General features: G+C 36.2%; 1 protein-coding gene across 7 annotated transcripts in view; it reads right to left on the reverse strand.

The window, feature by feature from the left end:
- Nucleotides 1-25,816, reverse strand: part of LOC106873123 (H(+)/Cl(-) exchange transporter 7) — a 180,884-nt gene that overhangs the window by 9,925 nt on the left and 145,143 nt on the right. For all 7 annotated transcript variants that reach the window (XR_016239118.1, XR_016239119.1, XR_016239120.1 and 4 more), the window contains exons 9-19: nucleotides 19,721-19,879; nucleotides 18,684-18,794; nucleotides 18,476-18,533; nucleotides 18,064-18,124; nucleotides 16,877-17,021; nucleotides 13,779-13,875; nucleotides 12,528-12,697; nucleotides 11,123-11,299; nucleotides 6,332-6,417; nucleotides 5,751-5,877; nucleotides 1,500-1,574 (exon numbers count right to left, since the gene is read on the reverse strand). Coding sequence is in view for 4 of the 7 variants with exons in the window: in XM_089345822.1 (XP_089201948.1) it covers nucleotides 1,500-1,574; nucleotides 5,751-5,877; nucleotides 6,332-6,417; nucleotides 11,123-11,299; nucleotides 12,528-12,697; nucleotides 13,779-13,875; nucleotides 16,877-17,021; nucleotides 18,064-18,124; nucleotides 18,476-18,533; nucleotides 18,684-18,794; nucleotides 19,721-19,879 (1,266 nt within the window). In the remaining 3 variants the exon portion in view is untranslated. The remainder of the gene's footprint in view (nucleotides 1-1,499; nucleotides 1,575-5,750; nucleotides 5,878-6,331; nucleotides 6,418-11,122; nucleotides 11,300-12,527; nucleotides 12,698-13,778; nucleotides 13,876-16,876; nucleotides 17,022-18,063; nucleotides 18,125-18,475; nucleotides 18,534-18,683; nucleotides 18,795-19,720; nucleotides 19,880-25,816) is intronic.

The following is a 25,816-nucleotide window of genomic DNA, read 5'->3' on the forward strand; positions in this document are numbered from 1 at the left end:
ATCAGTGGCAATATCATAAAACATTGGAAACAGAAATAGCTGGTTAAGGTCAAACAACTGACAAGCAAATCTGTGGTATTAAGCAGAATATTTGCTGTAGCCCATCTTTTTATACCAAGACAAAACAATGTACATGATAACACTTCCAATCAGTTAAGATCAGAAGCCATGAGAGCCATTGCCTGGTACTGCATCAGGGCATTTACTGGTACTGCATCAGGGTATTACCTGGTATTATATCACAGCCTTTATTATTATTATTATTATTATTATTATTATTATTGTTGTTGTTGTTGTTGTTGTTGTTGTTGTTCTTATTATTATTATTGTTGTTATTATTATTATTATTATTATTATTATTATTATTATTATTATTATCATTATTACTTTCATTATCATCTTCTTTCAATTCTGTTTCCATTTCTCGTCAAGTGTCTTCCTGACACCTAGGGTAGAGAAATGCACTGTATGCATTGGTAGGCCAGTAAAATAAATACACCAGATTGTGGTAGAGAAAACGAGAATGACAGAGAGAAATAAATTTTTTTTAAATAAAAAAAAAAAGTAAACAAAGAATCGCCCACGGTATGTTTATATTGAATGTGGATGCAATAAATTGCTTATAATTACTGGTAATAACATAAGTTATGCAGGTAAGGGGAGGAATTAAAACATTATTTTAGTGGTAATTTATTTTACAAAAGTATAGCCTAGGCTAGGGTGTGCCCTATGCACTCGTGTGTCTTATAGGCCATCAAATACGGTAATTTATCAACCCCGAAAGGATGAAAGGTAAAGTCAACGTCAGCAGAATTTGAACTCAGAATGTAAGGACAGACAAAATGCTACTAAATATTTCGTCTGGTGTGTTAATGATTCTACCAGCTTGCCACCTTAATAATATCAATATTAAGAAGAAGAAGAAGAAGAAGAGGGAAGGAAGGAGAAGGAAAGAAATGAAAGAAGATGAAGAAAGAAAAAGGTTTTAATAAGAGACGTGCTGACAATCTATCGCTCTGCAGTCATCTTGTACTTTTAGACTATATTGTATTGTATTACAAATGCTTCCATTCAATTTCTCAATTACAATCTTGCTGTTACATGTCTTTGTTTGATGTTGGATTTTAGGTACCTAATAAGTGATACCATAACATATAGTAATACTTAGATATTCCATCTATATAGAACAGATCAAGAAAAGTTTTTTTTAATAATACTCAAAACTGCTTTCCTTGCAATTCGTTAATGTTTCTTCCATATAATTCTTGATATAAACACCTGCTCCACATTGGTCTCTACAATCATAGTTTCATCAAATGCTAGATTTAGAAAACCAGAAATTTCTTATCATCATTGCCATCACTGTTGTCATCATGACCACCGTCATCATGACCACCGTCATCATAATCAGTCTCACTATTGTTGCTGTCACCATAATTTTCAATGTCCCTTTACCCCTTAATAAAAGAATGCATATATGTAATCTTACATATACTCACCCTAAAATTCAGAAGTACCATCAACTGAGACTTGAGAATTAATCCTTTTAGTTTACCATATGTCTCCAGACTTCCCTGCAAACAAACAAACAAACAAACAAAAAAAAAAACAGTATATCCATGTATAGAATTGATGTATAAACATTAACAAAATAATTTCATGGCCCCGTGCCAGTAGCACATAAAAGCACCCACTACACTCTCAGAGTGGTTGGTGTTAGGAAGGGCATCCAGCTGTAGGAACCTTGTCAGATCAGACTGGAGCCTGGTGTAGCCTCCTGGCTTGCCAGTCCTCAGTCAAACTGTCCAACCCATGCCAGCATGGAAAGCGGACATTAAACAATGATGATGATGATAGCCTGTGAGGTATATTTTTTAATAACCTGGTATGGAGTTTAATAACCTGGTATGTGTTTAACAGCAGATCTGCTTTCTCAAATATAGAAAGTGTTTCATTCGGGGCATCATTTGAATTTAATGAAATGTTAATTAATCATTATGAGCTTAAGTAATTATCTGCTTGTTCCTGGTGCACAAGGCTAAATATATCATTGCCATAATCATCATCATCATATATATATATATATATATATATATACATACACAAACGTATATACATGAATATATGTGTCTATCTTTTTATGTGTGTGTGGTATATGTATATGAAGTATGTTTGTATGTATGTATGTATAGACAGATAGATAGAAAAATAAGTAGAGAGCTAAATGAATATAGATAGATGGATGGATGGATGGATGGATGGATGGATAGTTAGATATATAGATAGAGTAATAGGTAGATAGATGAATAAATAGATAGATAGATAGACAGACTGACAGATAAACGGTTTAGTTTATTTAATTTTCTCCTGAAGCCTCACAAGCTTGAGTTTTTCACATGACAACATTCCAAAAGTAGATATTACAACTTGAATACTTCAAGACTTCTGCCTCTGTTTTGTTCTCTCTCTTAATGAATGCAATTAAAATAGATTAATTACCCACACAGATTACAATAAACAAACAAGCACCTAACGATAAATAAATAACAAGTAGGAAAATCTCATACAAGCCTTGACATTATCATTAATCAGATCAACAAAAGTAATATCTTCATTGTGTTCGTCAGCACAAACAAAGACAAATGCATGACAATGTTTAGAGATTAATGCAATGAGAAAGTAAACTAAATTTTCAAATTCTTGGAAGCTGGTACATAAATATTAATGACATGTAAAGACACTTTATTTCATTACACAGCCATGATATACTAGAATGTATAGTGAACATTTTTGTGAGTCAGTACTGTGTTCTACTATGTTAGCAGTGCTATTAAATCATTTGTTAAGGTCATCTTTACAAATTTCCTATAGAAATTATATAACTAGCACTGAGCCTTGTAAAAAAGTGTGTGAATCTGAGAGGGGAATATGTTGAATAAAATCATAATTAACTGATTCACCTGTATTTTCTTTTACCTTAAGCCAGGAACTTTTCAACACCTCATATATATATATGTATATATATATATATATATATATATATATCATCATCATCATCGTTTAACGTCCGCTTTCCATGCTAGCATGGGTTGGACGATTTGACTGAGGACTGGTGAAACCGGATGGCAACACCAGGCTCCAGTCTAATTTGGCAGAGTTTCTACAGCTGCATGCCCTTCCTAAGGCCAACCACTCAGAGAGTGTAGTGGGTGCTTTTACGTGTCACCCGCACGAAAACGGCCACCCTCGAAATGGTGTCTTTTATGTGCCACCCGCACAAGCCAGTCCAGGGGCACTGGCAACGATCTCACTCGAAAATCCTACGGGAGCCAGTCAGGCGGTACTGGCAACGGCCACGCTCAAAATGGTGCATCTCATGTGCCACCCGCACAAGAGCCAGTCCAGGGGCACTGGCAACGATCTTATTTGGCTTGCCGGGTCTTCTCACGCACAGCACATTTCCAAAGGTCTCGGTCAGTAGTCATCGCCTCGGTGAGGCCCAATGTACGAAGGTCTTGCCTCACCACCTCAGCCCAGGTCTTCCTGGGCCTACCTCTTCCACGGGTTCCCTCAACTGTCAGGGTGTGGCACTTTTTCACGCATGGCACTTTTTCACGCATGGCACTTTTATATATATATATATATATATATATATATATATATATATAAAAACAAATAGTAAATGAGTATATGCATATATACGTACAGGTATGTGCGTACCGACATCCACCTGTATGTATAGGTGCATATCTGGGTAAAGGACATTGCAAACAAAACGTAGACGAGAAAACACACAAGCTACATAGAGAACATTCTACTTCATCAGCTGCCCCCGTTTTAACACCGGCGTTTCGAAGAGCTGGGCAGGACGCATCGTTAAAACAGCTCTTCCCATAGACCGCAAATTAAATTTGTATACACAAATTAAATCTTGGCATGGAGGAATGTAGTGGCGGACAAAAAACAAGACAGGAAAACAAACAGAAAAGGCTTTATGGCCAGACTAGAAAAATTATTTGTGTATGAACGCTGTGAGGCACGAACTTGAAAGGGATGAAGTAGTTACGCGTGTTTGTATATATATATACACACATACACACACACACACACACACACACACACACACACACACACACACATATATATATATATATATATATATATATATATATATATATATACATATATATGTGTGTGTGTGTGTGTGTGTGTGTGTGTATTTAAAAACATGAATAGAAATATCTTTCCTGATAATTTTCCCCCTTTAATAGTTATATATATACATACATATAAATACATACATATAAATACATATATATATATATGTACATACATACATACACACACACTCACACACACAGTATTTTGTCGCCTCCATTTTTCCATAGTTGTTCAACAAAAATATTTGCATGTAGATTTCTTTAATTATCTCCATTCTTCAACTTAAAGCAACCCGACACATCATACCACAACACCTTGGTGATTCTTTTTCTCCTTTCCAGAACCATAATTGTCAACAAATAACACTGTGATGTCATTACTATGGCATCACTACTGGTATGTATTACTTGCTAATTATTCTTCATTGCACAGGTAGGTCACATTGTAGCCAGAACAGGAAAAGAGAATATATATATATATATATATATAAAAAGAAAAAATAGCTGAACATAACACTAATTAAATTACAAGAAACTTGGTCAGAAAAAAGAGAGCATTGACATGGTTTCAGTAAGAGCTGATGGATTTGTAGATGAATCACTGGATAGGTGGATATATAATTAAATGAATGGATGGTGGAGGGATGGAGGTAGAAGATAGATGGAGGGATGGAGAGGATAGATAGGGGGAGGGACGAATGGCTAGATAGAGGCGAGTGGGAGAGAAGGAGAGAAAAAGGGAGGGAGAAGAGAATGGTTGAATGAATGGATTGATGGATGGATGGGTGAAGGGTTTGATGTAATAAGGAACAGGGGTGAGGGAGGGGGATGCGTGGAAGAATGGTTAGGAGATAGCTGGATGCACAAGAGGATGGATGGATGGATGGATGGATGAATGGGTGGACAGACAGAAGGAAAGAAGAACAGATTGAGCAAGGGATGGACAGATGAGCAGATAAACAGTTGGATGTATGGATAGGTACGTGAATGCTTGGCTGAGTGGCTAGATGGGTAGATAGACAGGTGGACAGATGCCTGTATAGAGCAATGGATGGATGTCTAGACAGATGGATGCTTTCATCCTACAAAACCACACAAATAATTCAAAGAGCTAATTTCCTCATCTAAACCACATTTTGTGTTTCATATTATGCATATGTGTTTAGTTCTTTGTTCTCTGCCTTGTTGCTCACATCCGATGTTTAAAAGGTCTTAAAATTTAAATAGGTTTCATATAAATCAGTACAGGCTTGGCTGTGTGGTAAGGAGTGCTTCCCAACCGCATGGTTCTGGGTTCAGTCCCACTGTGTGGCACTTTGGGCAAGTGCCTTCTATTATAGCCTTGGGCCAACCAAAGCATTGTGAGTGGATTTGGTTGATGGAGACTGAAAGAAGCCCATTGTGTGTGTGTTTGTGTGTATGCGTCTTTGTGCTTGTGTCCTACCACTGCTTGACAAATGGTGTTAGTTTGGTTACAGCCCTCTTTCTCGCTCGCTCTTTTTCTCTCTTTCTTTCTCTCACACACACACAAACCTATAAAAGAGTTAAAGGACAACAAAATAAAAAACACACCTCCCATCACAAACCTACCGAGTCTGAATCGTTTTCCACTTCCACCACTGGGAATCCGCATGAAGTTTCCACTTTGAGGAGATCCACAATTTTACCCACTGAACAAATGGTTGGAAGACAAACCACTGGCTTGCTCATGATGTCACTGAAATATTGAGACAAAGAGTAAATATATATATGTATATATATATGTATATATATATGTATATGCTCATATACGAGGCTGTGCTGAAAAGTTCCTGGCATTGAGTAAAAGAAGATAGAGAAGAATCAGTTAATTATGATTTTATTCAACATATTCCCCTCTCAGATTCACACTTATTGCAGCACTCCCTCAGTTTTTCTAAGCCCTGTAAAAAAACTCAGAAGGTTGGGCCTCCAACCAGGCCTTTCAAGATACCCTTAAAGCCAGAAACTTTTAAGTGTCACCTCATGTGTATATATATATATATATATATTATATATGTGCGTGTGTGTGTGTGTATATATGTATATATATATATATATATATAAATATATATATATATATATATAAATATATATATATATATATATAAATATATATATATGATGTGTTAGACCGTTAAAATCTACAGTACCTTGCTTTGACATCTTCAAACATTGGCGGAGGTTCCGAGGGGAGCATTGGTATACCGGCAACATGGATGTTCATCTCATACAGACCCTAATAAGGAGAGAAAGGGGAAGGTTTATAACAATGACAAACGGATCTGGGTGAATTAATTCTTTTTCGGAACAGTGAATCTCGAAGCAGATAATCTTTTTGTCATTTATCATTTACTTGTTTCGGTCATTAGATTACGGCCATGCTGGGGCACTGCCCTGGAGAATTTTAGTTCAATGAATTGAGGACCCGCCACTGCTTTTCATTTTTAAAACCCGGTACTTATTTTATTGGTCACTTTTGCCAAACAGGGATGTAAACACACCAACACCATTTGTCAAGTGGTCGTGGTAGGGGAAAAGACAGGTAGAAAGACACATGTAGATATATATACGACAGGAGGAGGAAGAGAAGGAGGAGGAGAAGAAGAAGAAGAAGAAGAATGTTAATAATAATAATAATAATAATTATTATTATTATTTCTATTCTAGGCATGAGGCTTTGAAAATTTGGTGGGGGGGGGATGGGGCTAGTTGATTACATTGACACCAGTGCATAACTGGTACTTATTTCATTGACCCTGGAGGGATGAAAGGCAAAGTCGACCTCGGCGGAATTTGAACTCAGAACATAGCAGCAGACAAAAGATCGCTAAACATTTCACCTGGCGTGCTAACGATTCTGCCAGCTTTCCACCTTAATAATAATAATAATAATAATAATAATAATAATAATAATAATAATAATAATAATAATAATAATAATGATGATGATGATGATGATGATGATGATGATAATAATAATAATAATAGCAATAATAATAATAATAATAATAATAATAATAACGATGATAATAATAATAATAGCAATAATAATAATAATAATAATAACGATAATATATTCCCATGGTTGACTCTTTATCTAGACATAGAATATCAAATGTTGCCTCCTTTTTGAATACTTCTCCATAGATATTTATAAGTATATCAGTCTTTTGATCATGAATTTTCAACCTTTACTTTCTTTCAAAACTCCATCATTCAGACCATTCATTTCCATCACCGCTTTTGATTGAACTTTCATTAATTACCATGATGCATTGCTATGTATCTTTGCTCCTTTTTTCACCTGAATTATCTTTCTTCTTAAATATCTTTCTTCTTCAAATCTTTGTTAGTTGTATGAAAAACATAACCACTCAATTTTTATATCTGCTTTGCAAGGTTCCTTATCTGAATTCATGTGTTGAAACAAAATTTGTTGTGCCTGGAGAGAGTCATTGTGCCTTAATTTAACACACTCACTGGTTCAATTTCCACTCGTTTATTTATTTCTTCTATTTATTCCTTCTATTGATTCAAGGGAAATCAAAATCGGAGTCATAGCCAGTACCGCCTGACTAGCACCTGTGCTGGTGGCACGTAATAAGCACCATCTGAGCGGGGGGGGGGGGGGTTGATACTAGTGTCGCCTGACTGACTCCCCATACCGGTGGCACATAAAAAGCACCATGCAAATGTGGTTGATGCCAGTGCCCCCTGACTGGCTCCTGTGCCAGTGGCATGTAAAAATCACTCTCTGAATGTGGTCGATGCTAGTACCCACTGACTGGCGCCCATGCCGGTGGCAGGTAAAAAAACACCCACTACTCTCTCGGAGTTGTTGGCATTAGGAAGGGCATCCAGCTGTAGAAACCTTACCAGATCAGATTGAAACCTAGGGCAGCCTCCTGGCTTGCCAGTCCTCAGTCAAACTGTCCAACCCATGCCAGCATGGAAAGCAGACATTAAACAATGATGATGATTCATTCCAGAAAGCTCTTTTGTCTCTGCGTTAGCGACCATATCAATGGGTTTTGACTCTGATCATCCGTTATTCAAGCTCTGTTCCTTCTGGGTTTTTTTTTTTTTATGTGAGATATTTTGATGCAAGATTTTGTTGTGTGTGTGTCTGTGTGTGATCATCATCATCATCATCATCATCATCGTTTAGCGTCCGCTTTCCATGCTAGCATGGGTTGGACGATTTGACTGAGGACTGGTGAAACCGGATGGCAACACCAGGCTCCAATCTTAATTTGGCAGAGTTTCTACAGCTGGATGCCCTTCCTAACGCCAACCACTCAGAGAGTGTAGTGTGTGCTTTTGTGTGTCACCCTCACGAAAACGGCCACGCTCGAAATGGTGTCTTTTATGTGCCACCCGCACAAGAGCCAGTCCAGGGGCACTGGCAACGATCTCACTTGGCTTGCCGGGTCTTCTCACGCACAGCACATTTCCGTGAGAAGACCCGGCAAGCCAAGTGAGATCGTTGCCAGATGGCTACGTAAAGCTTCTGAAGACTGTGGTAAAATCATGGCTAGAGGAGACATAAAGGAAAGTCATAAGGATACAAATACAAACACACACACACACACACACGTTGCTCTAGCACTACTGGTAACATATAATCCAGCATAACCTGTTGCATGCTCGGCTCATTGGTGATTAAACTAGCAACCCCACCATGCTTGTTTTCTTGGTGAGGAGAAAGATTTTTTCAGCTTTATGGGATGAAAAACAAGAGCTATTAAAGGGTGGAGGTACCCATGAAAGTCAACAGCCATCCAATAGTGTCAAGGGTAGATGGATTTCACTAGTCAATGGGAGGTAATCCATCAAGGACAGTGGTTTTCAACCAGGGTTCATATAAGGTTTTTGGAACTCCATGCAACAAGATAATAAATTGGGGATCTACAATAGTATTTTAAGGGCCACTGCTTTAGATGATGTATGTATTGGTATGTATTGCAAGAAACAGCTGGGTTCCTTTCTCTAACATTTTACATAGTTCAACCTACACAAGTTAATGTGTGGAAACCAAAATAGGAATTTTGAAAGAAGTTTCTATAAAACTAGTTTTTAAACATCGAATGGCTATGGGGGTCCACAAGAATGAAATAGTAATCGAAGGGGTCCATAGATAAAGAATGGTTGAGAACCCCTGCTTTAGATGTATGTGTTGTCCATAGTTTAATCTACACAAGTTAATGTGTGGAAACCAAAATAGGAATTTTGAAAGAAGTTTCTATAAAACTAATTCTTAAACATCGAATGGCTAAGGGCACCCACCAGAATAAAATAGTAATCGAAGGGGTCCATAGATAAGAAATGGTTGAGTACTCCTACTTTAGATGTATGTGTTGTCCATAGTTTAATCTACACAAGTTAATGTGTGGAAACCAAAATAGGAATTTTGAAAGAAGTTAAAAACTAGTTTTTAAACATCGAATGGCTATGGGGGTCCACCAGAGTAAAATAGTAATCAGAGGGGACCGTAAATAAAAATAATGGTTGAGAACCCCCGGGCCAGGTGAAGAAATCTCTGGAATAAAAACCATTCAACAAAGACTTGCAATCAGCTGATAATATTTTGCACAGAAAAAAATGATGACATGACAATATTATAGTTTCACCTTTGGATGTCTAATTATTTTTATATATGTTTATATATATTTGTATATATATAAATATATTTATATATAATTACCCTTTAATAGCAATAAATGCCTTCCTCCTCCACTTTACCAAAACGTTAACCCCTGACCTCTCACGCCAAACCTACCCTGAAGCAAAATAATACCAGCCTATTATCTTTTATCTTAATCATTATATTAATTTTTACTTTTGCTCTCATTCTTTCTATTTCCAATATCTATCCTCTTCCTTTCTTTTCTTTCGTTTCTCTCTTCTATTCACTCACTCACATCACGCCCACCTTTCTCCTTCATCTATCTGTCTATCATGATGTCTGTCTCTTTCACACTATACACCCACATGGATCATTTGTCTCACAAGTAAACCACCTAATTTATTACTTCAATCTGAATGCAACACTCTGTAGTACAAATATCTTGTTTTCAAAAGTTCTGAATTAAAATCTTCCACCAAACCTTAGTCACAATTGATGTTCCTAACACTAGCTTAATGATAACTAAGTTATTTTACTAAATTCTTTGTTGTATTTAAAATTAATTGAAAGAAACAGAGCATCTCAACAGAAATATGCTAACAAAAGGGTTAAAGTCACCATGATATTTTTAACCCTTTTGGTATCAACTCAGTTGAAACCACCTCTGGCTCTGTAGTACAAATGTCTTGTTTTCAAAAGTTCTAAATTAAAATCTTCCACCAAACCTTAGTCACAATTTATGTTCCTAACACTAGCTTAATGATAACTAAGTTATTTTACTAACTTCTTTGTTATATTTAAAATTAATTGAAAGAAACACAGAGCATCTCAACAGAAATATGCTAACAAAAGGGTTAAAGTCACCATGATATTTTTAATCCTTTTGATACCAGCCCAGCCAAAACCACCTCTGGCTCTGTAGTACAAATGTTTTGTTTTCAAAAGTTCTGAATTAAAATCTTCCACCAAACCTTAGTCACAATTTATGTTCCTAACACTAGCTTAATGATAACTAAGTCATTTTACTAAGTTCTTTGTTATATTTAAAATTAATTGAAAGAAACACAGAGCATCTCAGCAGAAATACGGTAACAAAAGGGTTAAAACTACTAAATTGACTCATAAGGTTTTTGTTACCCTGGGGTTACAGTAGAAGACACTTGTCCAAGGTGCCAGGCAGTGGGACTGAACCCAAGACTACATGGCTCCAAAGCAAGCTTCTTAACCCCCACAGCCCTGCAAAAAAAAAAAGAAAAGATCAAACACAGAGAAGATACTTAAACAAAAAGAATAGAAACTCGCTCTCGCCACCTACCGTTGAGAAAAAGTCTCCAACCCATTTGGATATAATAAGAACCATCATGAGAGGCAGTCCGAGAGTTATGTCACCGGTGCATTCAACCAGAATTACCATTATGCTGATTGTAGTGCGCACAATCCCACCGAGTTGAGACGCGGCCCCGAGGAGGGCGTATTTGCCTAAATTGTTTTTCTGGAATTGAAAAAAAGAAAAGGAAAAAGACAATGAATAGACAATGGAATACTCTTTTACTCCTTTTCTTGTTTCAGGCATTTGACTGCGGCCATGCTGGAGCACCTCCTTTAGTCGCACAAATCGACCCCCGATTGTGTGTGTGTGTGTGTGTGTGTGTGTGTGTGTATCAGGCATGTGCTGTCAGTAATTATAAAAACAAACATTAGCACACACACACGACATATATATAAAAGGAACACTCGATCAGTTACCATGATGAGGATCCCAGCTGATCCGATCAACGGAACAGCTTGCTCGTCAAATTAATGTAGTTCTCAGGCAGATTCGATGTGACACAGGGCGTGACAAGGCTGGCCCTTTGAAATACAGGTACTCCTCGTTTCTCCCAGCTGAGTGGACTGGAGCAACGTGAAATAAAGTGCCTTGCTCAAGGACACAACACGTCGCTGGGAACTGAACTCCCGATCGTGAGCAGAATGCCCTAACCACTAAGCCATATACCTTCACACACATATATATATGCACACACGTTCACACACATTTATTGGCATATATTTTGTTGTTGGCCCTCAAGGGTTCCAGTTGATCCGATCAACGGAACAGCCTGCTCGTGAAATTAATGTGCAAGTGGCTGAGCACTCCACAGACATGTGTACCCTTAACGTAGTTCTCCGGGGATATTCAGCGTGACACAGTGTGACAAGGCTGACCCTTTGAATTACAGGCACAACAGAAACAGGAAGAAAGAGTGAGAGAAAGTTGTGGTGAAAGAATACAGCAGGGTTCGCCACTATCCCCTGCCGGAGCCTCGTGGAGCTTTTAGGTGTTTTCGCTCAATAAACACTCACAACGCCCGGTCTGGGAATCAAAACCGCGATCCTATGACTGCGAGTTCGCTGCCCTAACCACTGGGCCATTGCGCCTCCACTAGCATATATTTCCTATGGTTATTACTTGTCAAGTTTATGGAAAGCATAATTCATCACAAATAAAATGTTCACAATTTATGTTCCTAGCATTTGCTTAATGATAGCTAAATTATTTTACTAAACTCTCTGTTATATTTAAAATTAACTGAAAGAAACACAGAGCATCTCAGGAGAAATATGCTAACAAAAGTGTTAAAGAAACATACAAATAAATAAAGATATATAGACAAGAGATATAAAGACAAGCGAAGACATAATGATATAGAGACATGGTTGACAATAAGATTCCTCCTTACCAAATGTGGGAAAATCTCCATGCATCCATAGCCAAGCAGCCGTCCCCAGATGGCCCCTATGGTCAGGGAAGGGATGAAGACCCCACTCGAGATACTCAGGCCATACGTCCAGACAGAGAGTAGAAAATATAGAACCAAAAATATAAGTAATGTGGTCACTTTGTAGGAACCTGCAAGAGAGAAGTAATAAAGGGGGTTTAGAGTTAGGACAGGTGGACACAGTATTTTATGGGGTTAGTAGATGGAATTAATCACTTAAGGGCAGGTAGAAGGTGTGACCAGCTGTGCCATGAGCATTTTACAGTTCCCTACACAGTAGATTCCAATTTCTCTCACCATCCATCCATTTATTCTTCACTTGAAAGATAAATTCATCTGCAACTTCCAAATTGTGCTTTCTGATCCCACAATTCTGACCTTTCTCTAACTAGAACCCTCTCCAAAAAACACCATAGTGTTCTCTTGGAATTAATTATATATGGAGGGGTTGAATGTAAGAGAAAGGGAGAGTAGAATCCACTGGGCCAAGCCACTGACAGTGCTACCACTTGCTTACCATCTTTGCAAACCCCTATTGAGTGGATTATTACTTGTATAAAATAACCTTTTTAAAGGCAAGCAGATTATTCATAAAAGGATTTACCTGATACAGGCGCAGGTGTGGCTGTATGGTAAGAAACTTGCTTCCCAACCACTTAGCTCCGGGTTCAGTCCCACTGCATGGCACCTTGGGCAAGTGTCTTCTGCTATAGCCTCAGGCCGACCAAAGTGGATTTGGTAGATGAAAACTGAAAGAAGCCCATTGTATATATGTATGCACATATCTATGTGTGTGTGTCTTTATATCAGTGTTTGTCACCTACCACTGCCTGACAATTGGTGCTGGTGTGTTTACGTCCCTGTTACTTAGCAGTTCAGCAAAAGAGAGTGATAGAATAAGTACTAGACTTTAAAAAAAAGTCTTGCAGTCGATTTGTTTGACTAAAACCCCTCAGGGCCGTGCCCCAGCATGGAAGCAATCAAGTGACTGAAACAAGTAAAAGATAAAGATATTGCATGTGTTTGAAAAACTTAAGACAGGGAAAGCAGCTGCACAAACACTCTGTTCCATTAGTTCTGTGTCAACCTGATATTTTTTACAATTTTTTTTTTTTATAAAATTAGTATCTTTTAATTTAGAATTTTTTTTTAGACATTGAGATTGCATACAGAAATAGTTCTTAAACTTATAAGTATGTGCACAATGCTCACCTATTTTGTCATGCAGCAGGCCTTTTAACGTAGATTCTGGTGTTGTTAGGAATAATGAGGTAAGTGAGTTATGTTGGTTATCTCCTTTGCAAAATACCTGAAAGATATAAATAAAATATGGATGAAATAAAACTTCCCACAACAGAAAGAGACATCACAAAGGGATAAATGATTATCTTATGAATTTCATTAGCTTACAGCTGTTTCTGCTGTGAGGTGCAGTGGACTCATAATTGAGTGCCTGAATAATGCCTTAGAGCTTCATCAGAGCCCCAAACATGAAGTACAGTTTATTTGGGAAAGAATTACACTTGTGCCTATATAGGAAACAGCATCAGATATATATATATATATATATATATATATATATATATATATATATATATATATATATATATATAAAGAGAGAGAGAGAGAGTAAGGGCTATTGATGCACACTTTGTGTTCATATATATATATATTTATATATCAAATTTATCTTCAGCTGTTTACTTGTTTCACTCATTAGACTGCGACCAAGCTGGGGCATCACTTATTTATTTTTCCTAAAATTTTCATTGTGCCTTGCAACCCCTCCAAGAGTCTATTGAACGATTATTGAAAAGGTTGCAAGATGCAATGAAAATTTTAAGAGAAATAAATGAGTGGAAACTTTACTGGTGAGTGTATTAAATTATAAGACACTAAAAGAGAATGACTCTCCCCAAACACAACAAAAACATTTCCCTTTTATCAAAAATAAGCCTCAAAGTTATACAGCCATTTTGTCTAGTAGCATTCATTCATTCAATAAATAATTTTTTTACATCACATATGTAGAATAAGCTGTAGGTTTTTCAAATAGCGAATTAAAACTTAAAATGAAAACATTGAAATAAATATATATTAATTTACCGTTAATGAAAATAGAGGCGAGAGAGAGTGAGAGACTGATGCAAATGAAAATGGGAAATTTCGTCAGCAACGAATTGATATTGTTTATTAAATCTACTCTGCAGTGAAAGCAACAAATATCTAAATTTGTGAAGAACTTGAAGTTCAAATATTCGATGAACTTCAGAAATCGAAATTAGAGGAAATTTCTTGGAACATGAATTTATAAATAAATTTCCGGGCACTCAAGCCTTTAATAATTGCTTTCTTTTAGTAACTGTTACATACCTAATTAATAAGCAACTTTCTCCATTATAATTTTGGAAATGTGCTGTGCGTGAGAAGACCCGGCAAGCCAAGTAGGATCGTTGCCAGTGCCCCTGGACTGGTTCTTGTGCGGGTGGCACATGAGATGCACCATTTTGAGCGTGGCCGTTGCCAGTACCGCCTGACTGGCTCCTGTAGGATTTTCGAGCGAGATCGTTGCCAGCACCCCTGGACTGGCTTGTGCGGGTGGCACATAAAAGACACCATTTCGAGCGTGGCCGTTTTCGTGCGGGTGACACGTAAAAGCACCCACTACACTCTCTGAGTGGTTGGCGTTAGGAAGGGCATCCAGCTGTAGAAACTCTGCCAAATCAGACTGGAGCCTGGTGTAGCCATCCGGTTTCACCAGTCCTCAGTCAAATCGTCCAACCCATGCTAGCATGGAAAGCGGACGTTAAACGATGATGATGATGATGATAATGATGATATATATATATATTAAAGGAGCACTCCATCGGTTTCAACGATGAGGGTCCCAGCTGATACGATTAACAGAACAGCTTGCTCATGACATTAATGTGCAAGTGGCTGAGCACTCCACAGATACATGTACCGTTAACATAGTTCTCAGGGAGATTCAGTGTGACACAGGTACTACGCATTTTTGCCAGCCGAGCGGACTGGAGTAACGTGAAATAAAGTGTCTTGCTCAAGATCACAACACACAGCCTGGTCCAGGAATTGAACTTACTACCTCATGGTTGTGAGCCTGACACTCTAACCACTGAGCCATGTGCCATCACATATATATATATATATATATATATATATATATATATATATATATATATATATATATATATATATATATATATATATATATATATATATATATATATATATATATATATATATATATATATATATATATATATATATATATATATATATATATATATATATATATATATATATATATATATATATATATATATATATATATATATATATATATATATATACCCATACATACCCATACATGCAAACATATATTTAAATTTATGTGTGTGTGTGTGTATGATGTATGTATATATATATATATATATATAAATATATATATATATATATATATATATATATATATATATATATATATATATATATATATATATATATACATATATACATATACATAATATATATATATATATATATATATATATATATATATATATATATATATATATATATATATATATATATATACATATATATATACATATACATATATATATACATATATATATATATATATATATATATATATATATATATGGGAGAATATACAAAAAATAACAACAGACGAGGACAGGTGGTGTAAATAACAAAAGTATATATTAGTATGACGCTCGGGAATACGGAAAGTCTTTGACGTTTCGAGCTACGCTCTTCAACAGAAAGAATACGGAGACAAGGAGAAAAACACGGAGAAAAAAAATTGAATAGTGTTCAGTCAACGGTCAATCATAATATATATATATATATATATATATATATATATATATATATATATATATATGTAAATCATATACACACGCTAATACACGACTTATAATCCCCAATCCTGTTCATACAACGATTGGGGCAAACTAATCGGTATACACCACTTACTCGGTATTACCTGTATCCTCCGGGGTTTGGTTAAATCCAATACCCTCCTCAACCTTATATATATATATATATATATATATATATATATATAAACACACACCTGGTCATGTGGTAAGACAGTAATGGTGGTTGTGGTGGCATGATGATGATGATGGCAATGATACTGGCATTAACATTGATGGTGGTGGTAGTGTTTGTGATGAAGATGATGCTGATAAATTTCTGGCTGTGATGATGGTGGTGATAATGATGATGATGATCAAGAAGGTCATGGTGGTGATGCTTACCTTCGCCACAATAGCATGGTGGTGGTCGTAAGGCTCTATATCAGTGCAGTCATTAATGGTGTAGATGAAGACAAAACCAACACCTGCCGTCGCCATAGCAACCAGAGCAGTCTCTGCAACCATCATCCATTTCCTACGAATATACCTGCAAAGACAGATGGCTCTTAAGTATACATACCCATACATGCAAACATATATTTAAATTTATGTGTGTGTGTGTGTGTATGATGTATGTATATATATATATATATATATATATATATATATATATATATATATATACATATATATATATATATAGATATGCAGGGCAGGCAGTAGTTCTTTGACTGCTATTTCTGAATTCTCAGTATGTTGGAGAAGCAGGTTACTGTCAATCCCTATATATTTATGATTATATATATATATATATATATATATATATATATATATATATATATATATATATTTATAAACATAATTAAGGGATCAGCAAATATTTGCTTCACCACATACCGAAGTTCAGAAATAGCAGCTAAAAAAGCTGAGACTCCAACAGATAGCATTACAATTGTTGATTTATTAATAAATTAATAAATTGATAAACCTTAACCCTTTTAATTTGTAATATATATATATATATATATATATATATATATATATATATACATATATATGTATGTATGTATATATATTGCAGGGTGTTTGTGTGTGTGTGTGAATATATATATATATATATATATATATATATATATCAAAAGGATGTGCTATAACACTATTCCACATATACAAAAACAGTCATACCAACACTCCAAAATATCTCCATCATCAGTTGTCCTACAGATATCATTATGGTTTTGACACCAAGGCTGTACCATTCAATCTGTAAATTAGCAAGATCAGAAGTACATAGGGTGTAGAATTTGTAGAAGACAAACATAAGCAGTGGGGGGGGGGGGGGGGCGGTGCCATTGGCAGAACAAGAGGGAGTATTGGGGATGAGTGAAAATGAAAGTGAAAGTGGTATCCAGCAGAAAATAAGACAATATTGAAAATGTGATAAACAAAATAAGTGGATCCCGTTAGGCTGAGTGGGAATACAAGAAATGAGTGCTGAAGCATGTTCAGTTCAGCTCATGTAAATTTGTTTAAATCCTGTATGGAATGGAATAAATTAAGCAGCAGAATAAAGCATAATGGAACATTACCGATATCGGAACACTGTAAGTTTGTAGTTTATGATAACAAACAAGGCGCCAACCAATCCACCTGAAAGAACAAAAACATCAGCAGGTAATTAGTAAGAGTATGTAAATAAACAAATTTAGGTGTAGATGTGACTGCTATGTCTAGCAGGTTTGGTAACTCTTGAAAAGATTGCTGGTGGTGGAGGAGGAGGAGGTAGTGGTTGTGTTGTTGTTGTTGTTGGTGGTAATGAGGAGAAAGGTAGAAGGAACAGAGCGGTTGAAGGAGGTAGAAGGGCAGAAGTAGAAGGAAGAGGGTGGGAGAGGAGGCATAGAGAGAAGATGAGGAGGAGGAGCAAGAGTATGAGGTGCAGGGGGAAAGAATGGAGAGGATGGGAGGAACAGAGCAGTAAGGGAAAATGATGCTAGAACTCACCTACAACACCCATCAGTACAAATATTGGAAACTCTACGAGGTCAAAGGCCATGTCTTCCTGTGGGAGGAAAGAAAACAAAGAACAAATGGCAGGTTTTAATAATGGGGAAAAAATATGTAAAACAAAAAGGGTATAAAAAAGAAAATACAATACAAACGAAAAACAGACAGAAAGATAGATAGATAGATAGATTAAAAAGGCTCTTACCTGAAAGATATCAAATCGAACTAAACCAGGTGATGACAGCTGAGTAAAATGGCCGACAGCGGCACTCAGGAAGAGATTGGTGAAAAAGGTGGCCGTCATTGCAGCAAAGACCTGTTAAAAATGAAAATAACTCTGACATTTCTTTTAACAAAATTTATTTCCCAAAATTACATGAAAATATCTTGAAATACTAAAGAGTAAATTTATTCAATAAAATCGCCATAGGCTTCAGCCACAGCCCCCAGATGGCTTCGGAAAATCTTGAAATTCTCCTGGCGGTCTCCTTGTTTAAGTTGGTGAATGCTGCCATAATCTTTGCCTTCAGGTCATCTTTGGTGTTACAAGAAGTTTTGTTGGTATATCGCTCAACTGTGCCCCACACATAATAATCAAGGGAGTTGCAGTCTGGGGAGTTAGGTGGCTAGATGTTAGGAGTAGTATGGATGCAAAAATTGTCTGACAGCCATGACTGGATTCTCCAGCTTGTTTGACATGGTGCAGAGTCCTGTTGACAGACATAGGGTCTCCCAGCAGCTAGCCTTTTTTACCTCGGGCAATGCTACCTCCTCCAGGCACTTGATGTAGGCCTCTGTGTTGATTGTGAGGCTATGTGGGAAGATGAATGGAGGCATAACATCACCATCACACGTGATCAATTCAAACACCATGATGTTGATTGTAGGTTTGATTTTTATCACTTTCGATTTATATCCTCAGATTGACACCCAAACACTGAAATATTGATATTGGAGCTTCTGTCGTGAATGCTAAGCAGTACAGCATGTTTTCAAATTTCTGGCGGAATGAATTGTGTCAGGGTGCTGTTTTTCTCACAGATGGTGCCCAACTGACCCTACTATATTGTGTAGTTGACAAAATAAAAAATAAACAATGCACATGTGCAAGATTAAAGATATAAAATGGTGACAATTTACCCATCACACCCTGAATATATATATATATATATATATATATATATATATATATATATATATATACACATATATATAAGTGAAAGAACTATTGCAGTAACTTACCACTCTCCAAGTAAGTTCATTGCTCCAAAAACTTGCCGCTTCTTCTACACTGAACAAGGTGCCACCAACTGGTGCACCGAATGCAGCCGAGACACCTGCAGCTGCACCACCGGATACCAGATCCCTGACTTCATGATCCGATCGTAATTCTTCAAATAACTGTGAGAGAAGAAGAGAAAAATGGAAAATTATTTCAAGACAACATACATAAAGCATTATAAGAAGCAATGTGATGAAGTGGTCAATGGATATGTAATGATAATAATAATAATGATAACGATTTCAAATTTTGGCACAAGGCCAGCAGTTTCAGTGTAGAGTGACCCCAGTGTTCAACTGGTACATTCTTTTATCAACCCTGAAAAGCTGAAAGGCAAGTACAGGAGCAAGTATTGAGGACAAGTTACAGCAAGCACAGAATTGACCATTCCACAGAATTTGGCAAATGTGGAATGTGTGGTGAAACTGGAGGAAGAGTGTGGCATATTTTAAACAAATGCAGCAAATTGGTTGAGAGAGAATATGAGTGATGGTATAACAATATTGCTAGAATGGTCCTCTGGAAAACTGTCAAACATTTGGATTGGAGAAGGTGAGAAGAATAGGATGACTATGAGCAAAAGGATGACGAAGCAAAGATCCTTTGGGACTTTGTGGTTTAATGTGATCACAGAATGAAACATCAGGGACCCAATATTGTGCTGGCAAACAATTGGTGAAAATCATGCCTAAGCATAGACATTGTTTGTCCTGGGGACAGCAGAATTGGTGAAACAGAAGGAGAAAAACTGACAAGCTATGAAAACTTCCACCAAGACAACACCAACGTCTTCAGAAACAAAACAGCTGTGCCCAGTCTTCTCACTCCTTAAATGGGATCTTTTTTAAAAAGGGGGCCACATTTTTCATTAACGAAACACTTTGAAACTTGGAACACTGGTAGAATGTGTCATATAAAACATCTTTTTCTCTTAGTCTTCTTAAAAAAAAAGAAATCCATAAGTTATTCCATGTTAAAGTTGTCGTATTTCTGTAATTTCAACCAATCACTGACGTCCATTCAGCCGATATACATTAAGTGCCGACTACATAAACAAACGATTCTGAAACAATTAACCCTAACCCTAACCCTAACCCTAACCCTAACCCTACGGTTAGGATTAGGGTTAGGGTTAGGGTTAAAGCAAATTTAAAATGAAAAAAGCAAATAAAACGAAGGTATGGAGATTAAATACGCTTTACATCGCTTAATCAGCCAAAGGAGTAAATGTAAACAACTGAATACTTGTCAGTGATTGGTTGAAATTATCGAAATAAGACAATTTTTTACATGAAATAAATTCGAATACAAAAATATTTTTCTGTTCTATAACACAAAATAGATAAGTATACGAAGTTTGAAAGTCTTTCCGAACCAAAAACACTACGTAAAACATTAATGAAAAATGTGGCCCCCGTTTTAAAATAGATCCCTTAAATGGATATACCAAAATGTTCAAAGATACAGAAATGCCAATGGTAAAATTCTTCCTTTAAAGAGCATTTAGATTCTTCTTCACAAGTAAAGTGCTAGATAAAGAAAACCACAGAATGAAATGAAAACAAGCTAATGACAGGTATTCTAAGCTAACTGGCCAAACCAAGGAGCAATGCAGGATGACATATATCGGAATAAATATGTGAGACAACAAGGCCAATAAAGAATCATGAACCGATCATAAATGTGGAATAATTATAGAAAACAAATGACACCTGTAAAACATCACAAAATGCATTATACCAAATCATAGATTAACGCAAATGTAACACTACAAAAACATTCAAATTAACAACATTTCTTACTGATAACAAGCTACACGCATATAAACCTGAGAACAAGCTGCTAATGACGAGAATGATTGACAGTTTTAATTGCAAAAGTAGTAAACTTCACGACTCCAACCATTATAATGATTCATCATACACAAATATGAACTGTCACGTTGGTTCACCATGCATTTACAACAAGGAACAACTGTAATGTATTACACCAAAGAACAAAATGTAAATTACAGAGGGAAAAACAATAGTTGACAACACAACTATAGTCTACAGAATTTCACAAAATTTAGACAATTCATGATGAAAGCAACACTCATAGTACATACAGCACAAAATAAACAACACAGACAACATAGACTAGTCACGAAAGAATTATAAACACCTGACTGATGGAGTGGGAGTTTAGTGGCCAAAATTCAAATTCCAGTGGTACTGTCTACAGCAATCATATTGGCCCTGCCTACTATAAAGAGGCAGCAACACGCACCAACACCACTTTATCCTGAAGATGAGTCTGAGAGGGTCTAGAAATTTTGATAATAGATTAAATAATCTTAATGCTCCAAACACATTATAAGTAATTAATATGAAAATAATACAAATCCGTGATCAAAAGGATAAAAAAAACTAAAACATAGAGGAGTATTCAATAGAACATATAACACAAATGTGTGTGTGTGAGTGCCTCTGTGAATATATATAAATATACATGTATATATGTGTATATATTCATGTGTGTGAATACATATTAATATACATGTATATATGTGTATATATTCATGTGTGTGTAAGTGGGTGAATATATATAAATATACATGTATATATGTGTATATATTCATGTGTGTGAATACATATTAATATACATGTATATATGTGTATATATTCATGTGTGTGTAAGTGGGTGAATATATATAAATATACATGTATATATGTGTATATATTCATGTGTGTGAATACATATTAATATACATGTTGGTTGGCGTTAGGAAGGGCATCCAGCTGTAGAAACTTTGCCAAATTAGATTGGAGCCTGGTGTTGCCATCCGGTTTCACCAGTCCTCAGTCAAATCGTCCAAACCATGCTAGCATGGAAAGCGGACGTTAAACGATGATGATGATGATGATGATGATATGTGTATATATTCATGTGTGTGTTAGTGGGTGAATATATATAAATATACATGTATATATGTGTATATATTTGTGTGTCTTACAGCCAGTTTTTTTTTTTTTTGTGTCATTCCTTTGAGGAGGTATCATGCATCCATATTTTTATTTACCCTTCACTACCAGAAACACACTAGTATCCAGAAACAGTCATCATAACCATCATCATTGTTTTAACATTCACTTTTCCATGATTGTATGGGTAGGGCGGTATTTTTTGGCGCTGGATGCCTTTCCTGTCACCAACCCTCACCTGTTTCCAAGTAAGGTAATAAATCCCAATAACCAGGCATGCTTTTTATGGAAGATTTAGAACAAAGAACACCATTGGCATGACAGAGGTGTTCATTTCTGATTGTCAGCAGCAGGCAATGTCAAGACAAGGAGATAGTGACATACACACCCATATATAGGCGGCGAGCTGGCAGAAACGTTAGCACGCCGGGCGAAATGCTTAACGGTATTTCGTCTGCCGCTACGTTCTGAGTTCAAATTCTGCTGAGGTCGACTTTGCCTTTCATCCTTTCGGGGTCGATTAAATAAGTACCAGTTACGCACTGGGGTCGGTATTATCGACTTAATCTGTTTGTCTGTCCTTGTTTGTCCCCTCTGTGTGTAGCCCCTTGCGGGTAGTAAAGAAATAACACATATACACACACACACATAACTACAAGTAATATAAAATATTCAATGCGTTTCTTTTGGTTTCTACCATTTCCTCTCACTAGGCCTAGGGCTACAAGGCTATAGCAGAAGACAGCTAGCAATACCTGTAAGTAGAAGATTTATGTATTTATTTCAATGTAACATAAATACACACATATACTGTATGTATAAAGGATTATAATCCAAAATGTCTCCACGTCAAGTACATCTGCTTGTTCATATAAACAACATGAATTTATATCGGTGTTTTATTTTGAGTGAGACATGCATAACAATTGAAAATTCTAGTAAATTCTATTTACAGAGTAAGCCACATATCAAAACAGAAGCCCAAAGAAAGATTTGATATAAATTTTCAATTCTATATTACATATATTTCAGACAGGAATTCAACAATCTCTGTCTGAAGAATTATGGATAGAAGATTCTATATGTTATTTTTTTTTTTTGTCATTTTTGCTTAGATATTGTTAGACTAACAACCTTGTGTAGAATTCAATATACATATGTTTCAGAATGAAGTGCTCGATGAGAATAGAGCAGTAATAAGAAAAAGAGATGGCAAAGAATTATCTTATGCACTTCATTAGCTTACAGCTGTTTCTGCCATAAGATGCAGTGGACTAATAGTTAAGTACCTGACTAACACCTTACTGGCTCCTGATCCAGTAGCACATAAAAAACACCTACTGCACTCTTGGAGTGGTTGGCGTTAGGAAGGGCATCAAGCTGTAGAAACACTGCCAGATCAGATTGGAGCCTGGTGAAGCCGCTGGCTCTCCAGACCTCGGTCAAACCATCCAACCCATGCCAGTATGGAAAACGGATTTTTAATCGATGATGCTGATGAATATCCAAATTTTGAATGAAGTGCAAAAGTTTCTACGACCATAACAGATGCTTCTGCATGTTACCGAGAAATTTATAGAGAGCGAAAAAAAAAAAAGCTTCTTGTAAAGAAACAACTTTAGACTTGTTTTTTAAAAAGAAATCTACAAGTGATGGTTTGCACGAGTCTAGTGCGAATGAAAGTGATTCATACTCTACATAAAATTTTATTTACATTCTACTGTTGCTTTATTTCCATTTATTTACAAGTGTTGTAAATTCTATAAGTAAAATATTTTTCTGGAAATGAATTATGATTCATAACATTCCTACTATGGGAAATTATTGCTCTACTTTAAGAGTCTCCGGGAATAAATTAACTCATATATAGAGGCATTACTGTGTGTATATATGTGTGTGTTAAATTCCAGGATGGAAGTCTCTAGACCCTGTTTACACTTCAGGTGATTCCTACTTAAACTGAACTCGCAGGACCCGAAACTGACTGGATGGATTCCAGATAGTGGAATTTTGTCTGTGTTCAAAAACTGACCACAACGCCTTTTCATCCTCAATTTTGAAGAGAGGTTATAGGTCACCAACCATTAAAGTCTGATGAGTCATATGGTAAAGCTAAGCACTTTATCGACATAAAATCCTAGGTAACCCTATGAACTGGCCATAGCTATCTTCCTCTAAATACACACACATATATATTGTACACATACACACATATACATTATATCATTACATCTATTATATTCAAATATTATACACAATCAAAATATTTTCATACTGGAAATTCTCAAAACTCTTATATTATAGAAACAAAAAACTGGTTATATGTATAAAAAATGCCAAAAATTTTATATCATAAATATCATAGCTCCTAGCAATTGTAATTATAGAAAAAGTTTTCTCATATCTTCATTATCAAAATTGGTACTCAAACACTGATGTTTACATAAGGCAGTCTCCAATACAGATATCGCCTGCTTGAATTAAATTCAAATTTTCTATAATTAAAGCGTTATTATGGTATGAGATTGTTCACCAAATGTCTATGATAGAATGTTTTCAGGGCGTTGACTATTCAAGCAATGTTATGTTTTCCTTCAGTATTAAACAGAATTGCTGAGCATTGTTCTTTAGATTTCTCATAATTAGCAACATTTTACCTGTATATATATATGTGTGTGTGTGTAGATGTAGGTGTGTCTATATATCATCATCATCATCATTATCATCATCATCATCATCATCGTTTAACGTCCGCTTTCCATGCTAGCATGGGTTGGACGATTTGACTGAGGACTGGTGAAACCGGATGGCAACACCAGGCTCCAATCTAATTTGGCAGAGTTTCTACAGCTGGATGCCCTTCCTAACGCCAACCACTCAGAGAGTGTAGTGGGTGCTTTTACGTGTCACCCGCACGAAAACAGCCACGCTCGAAATGGTGTCTTTTATGTGCCACCCGCACAAGCCAGTCCAGGGGCACTGGCAACAATCTCACACGAAAATCCTACGGGAGCCAGTCAGCCGGTACTGGCAACGGCCACGCTCAAAATGGTGCATCTGATGTGCCACCCGCAATATATATATATATATATA

The sequence above is a fragment of the Octopus bimaculoides genome, chromosome 30, assembly GCF_046866305.1.
Source record: "Octopus bimaculoides isolate indiv1 chromosome 30, ASM4686630v1, whole genome shotgun sequence".
NCBI lineage: Eukaryota > Metazoa > Mollusca > Cephalopoda > Octopoda > Octopodidae > Octopus > Octopus bimaculoides.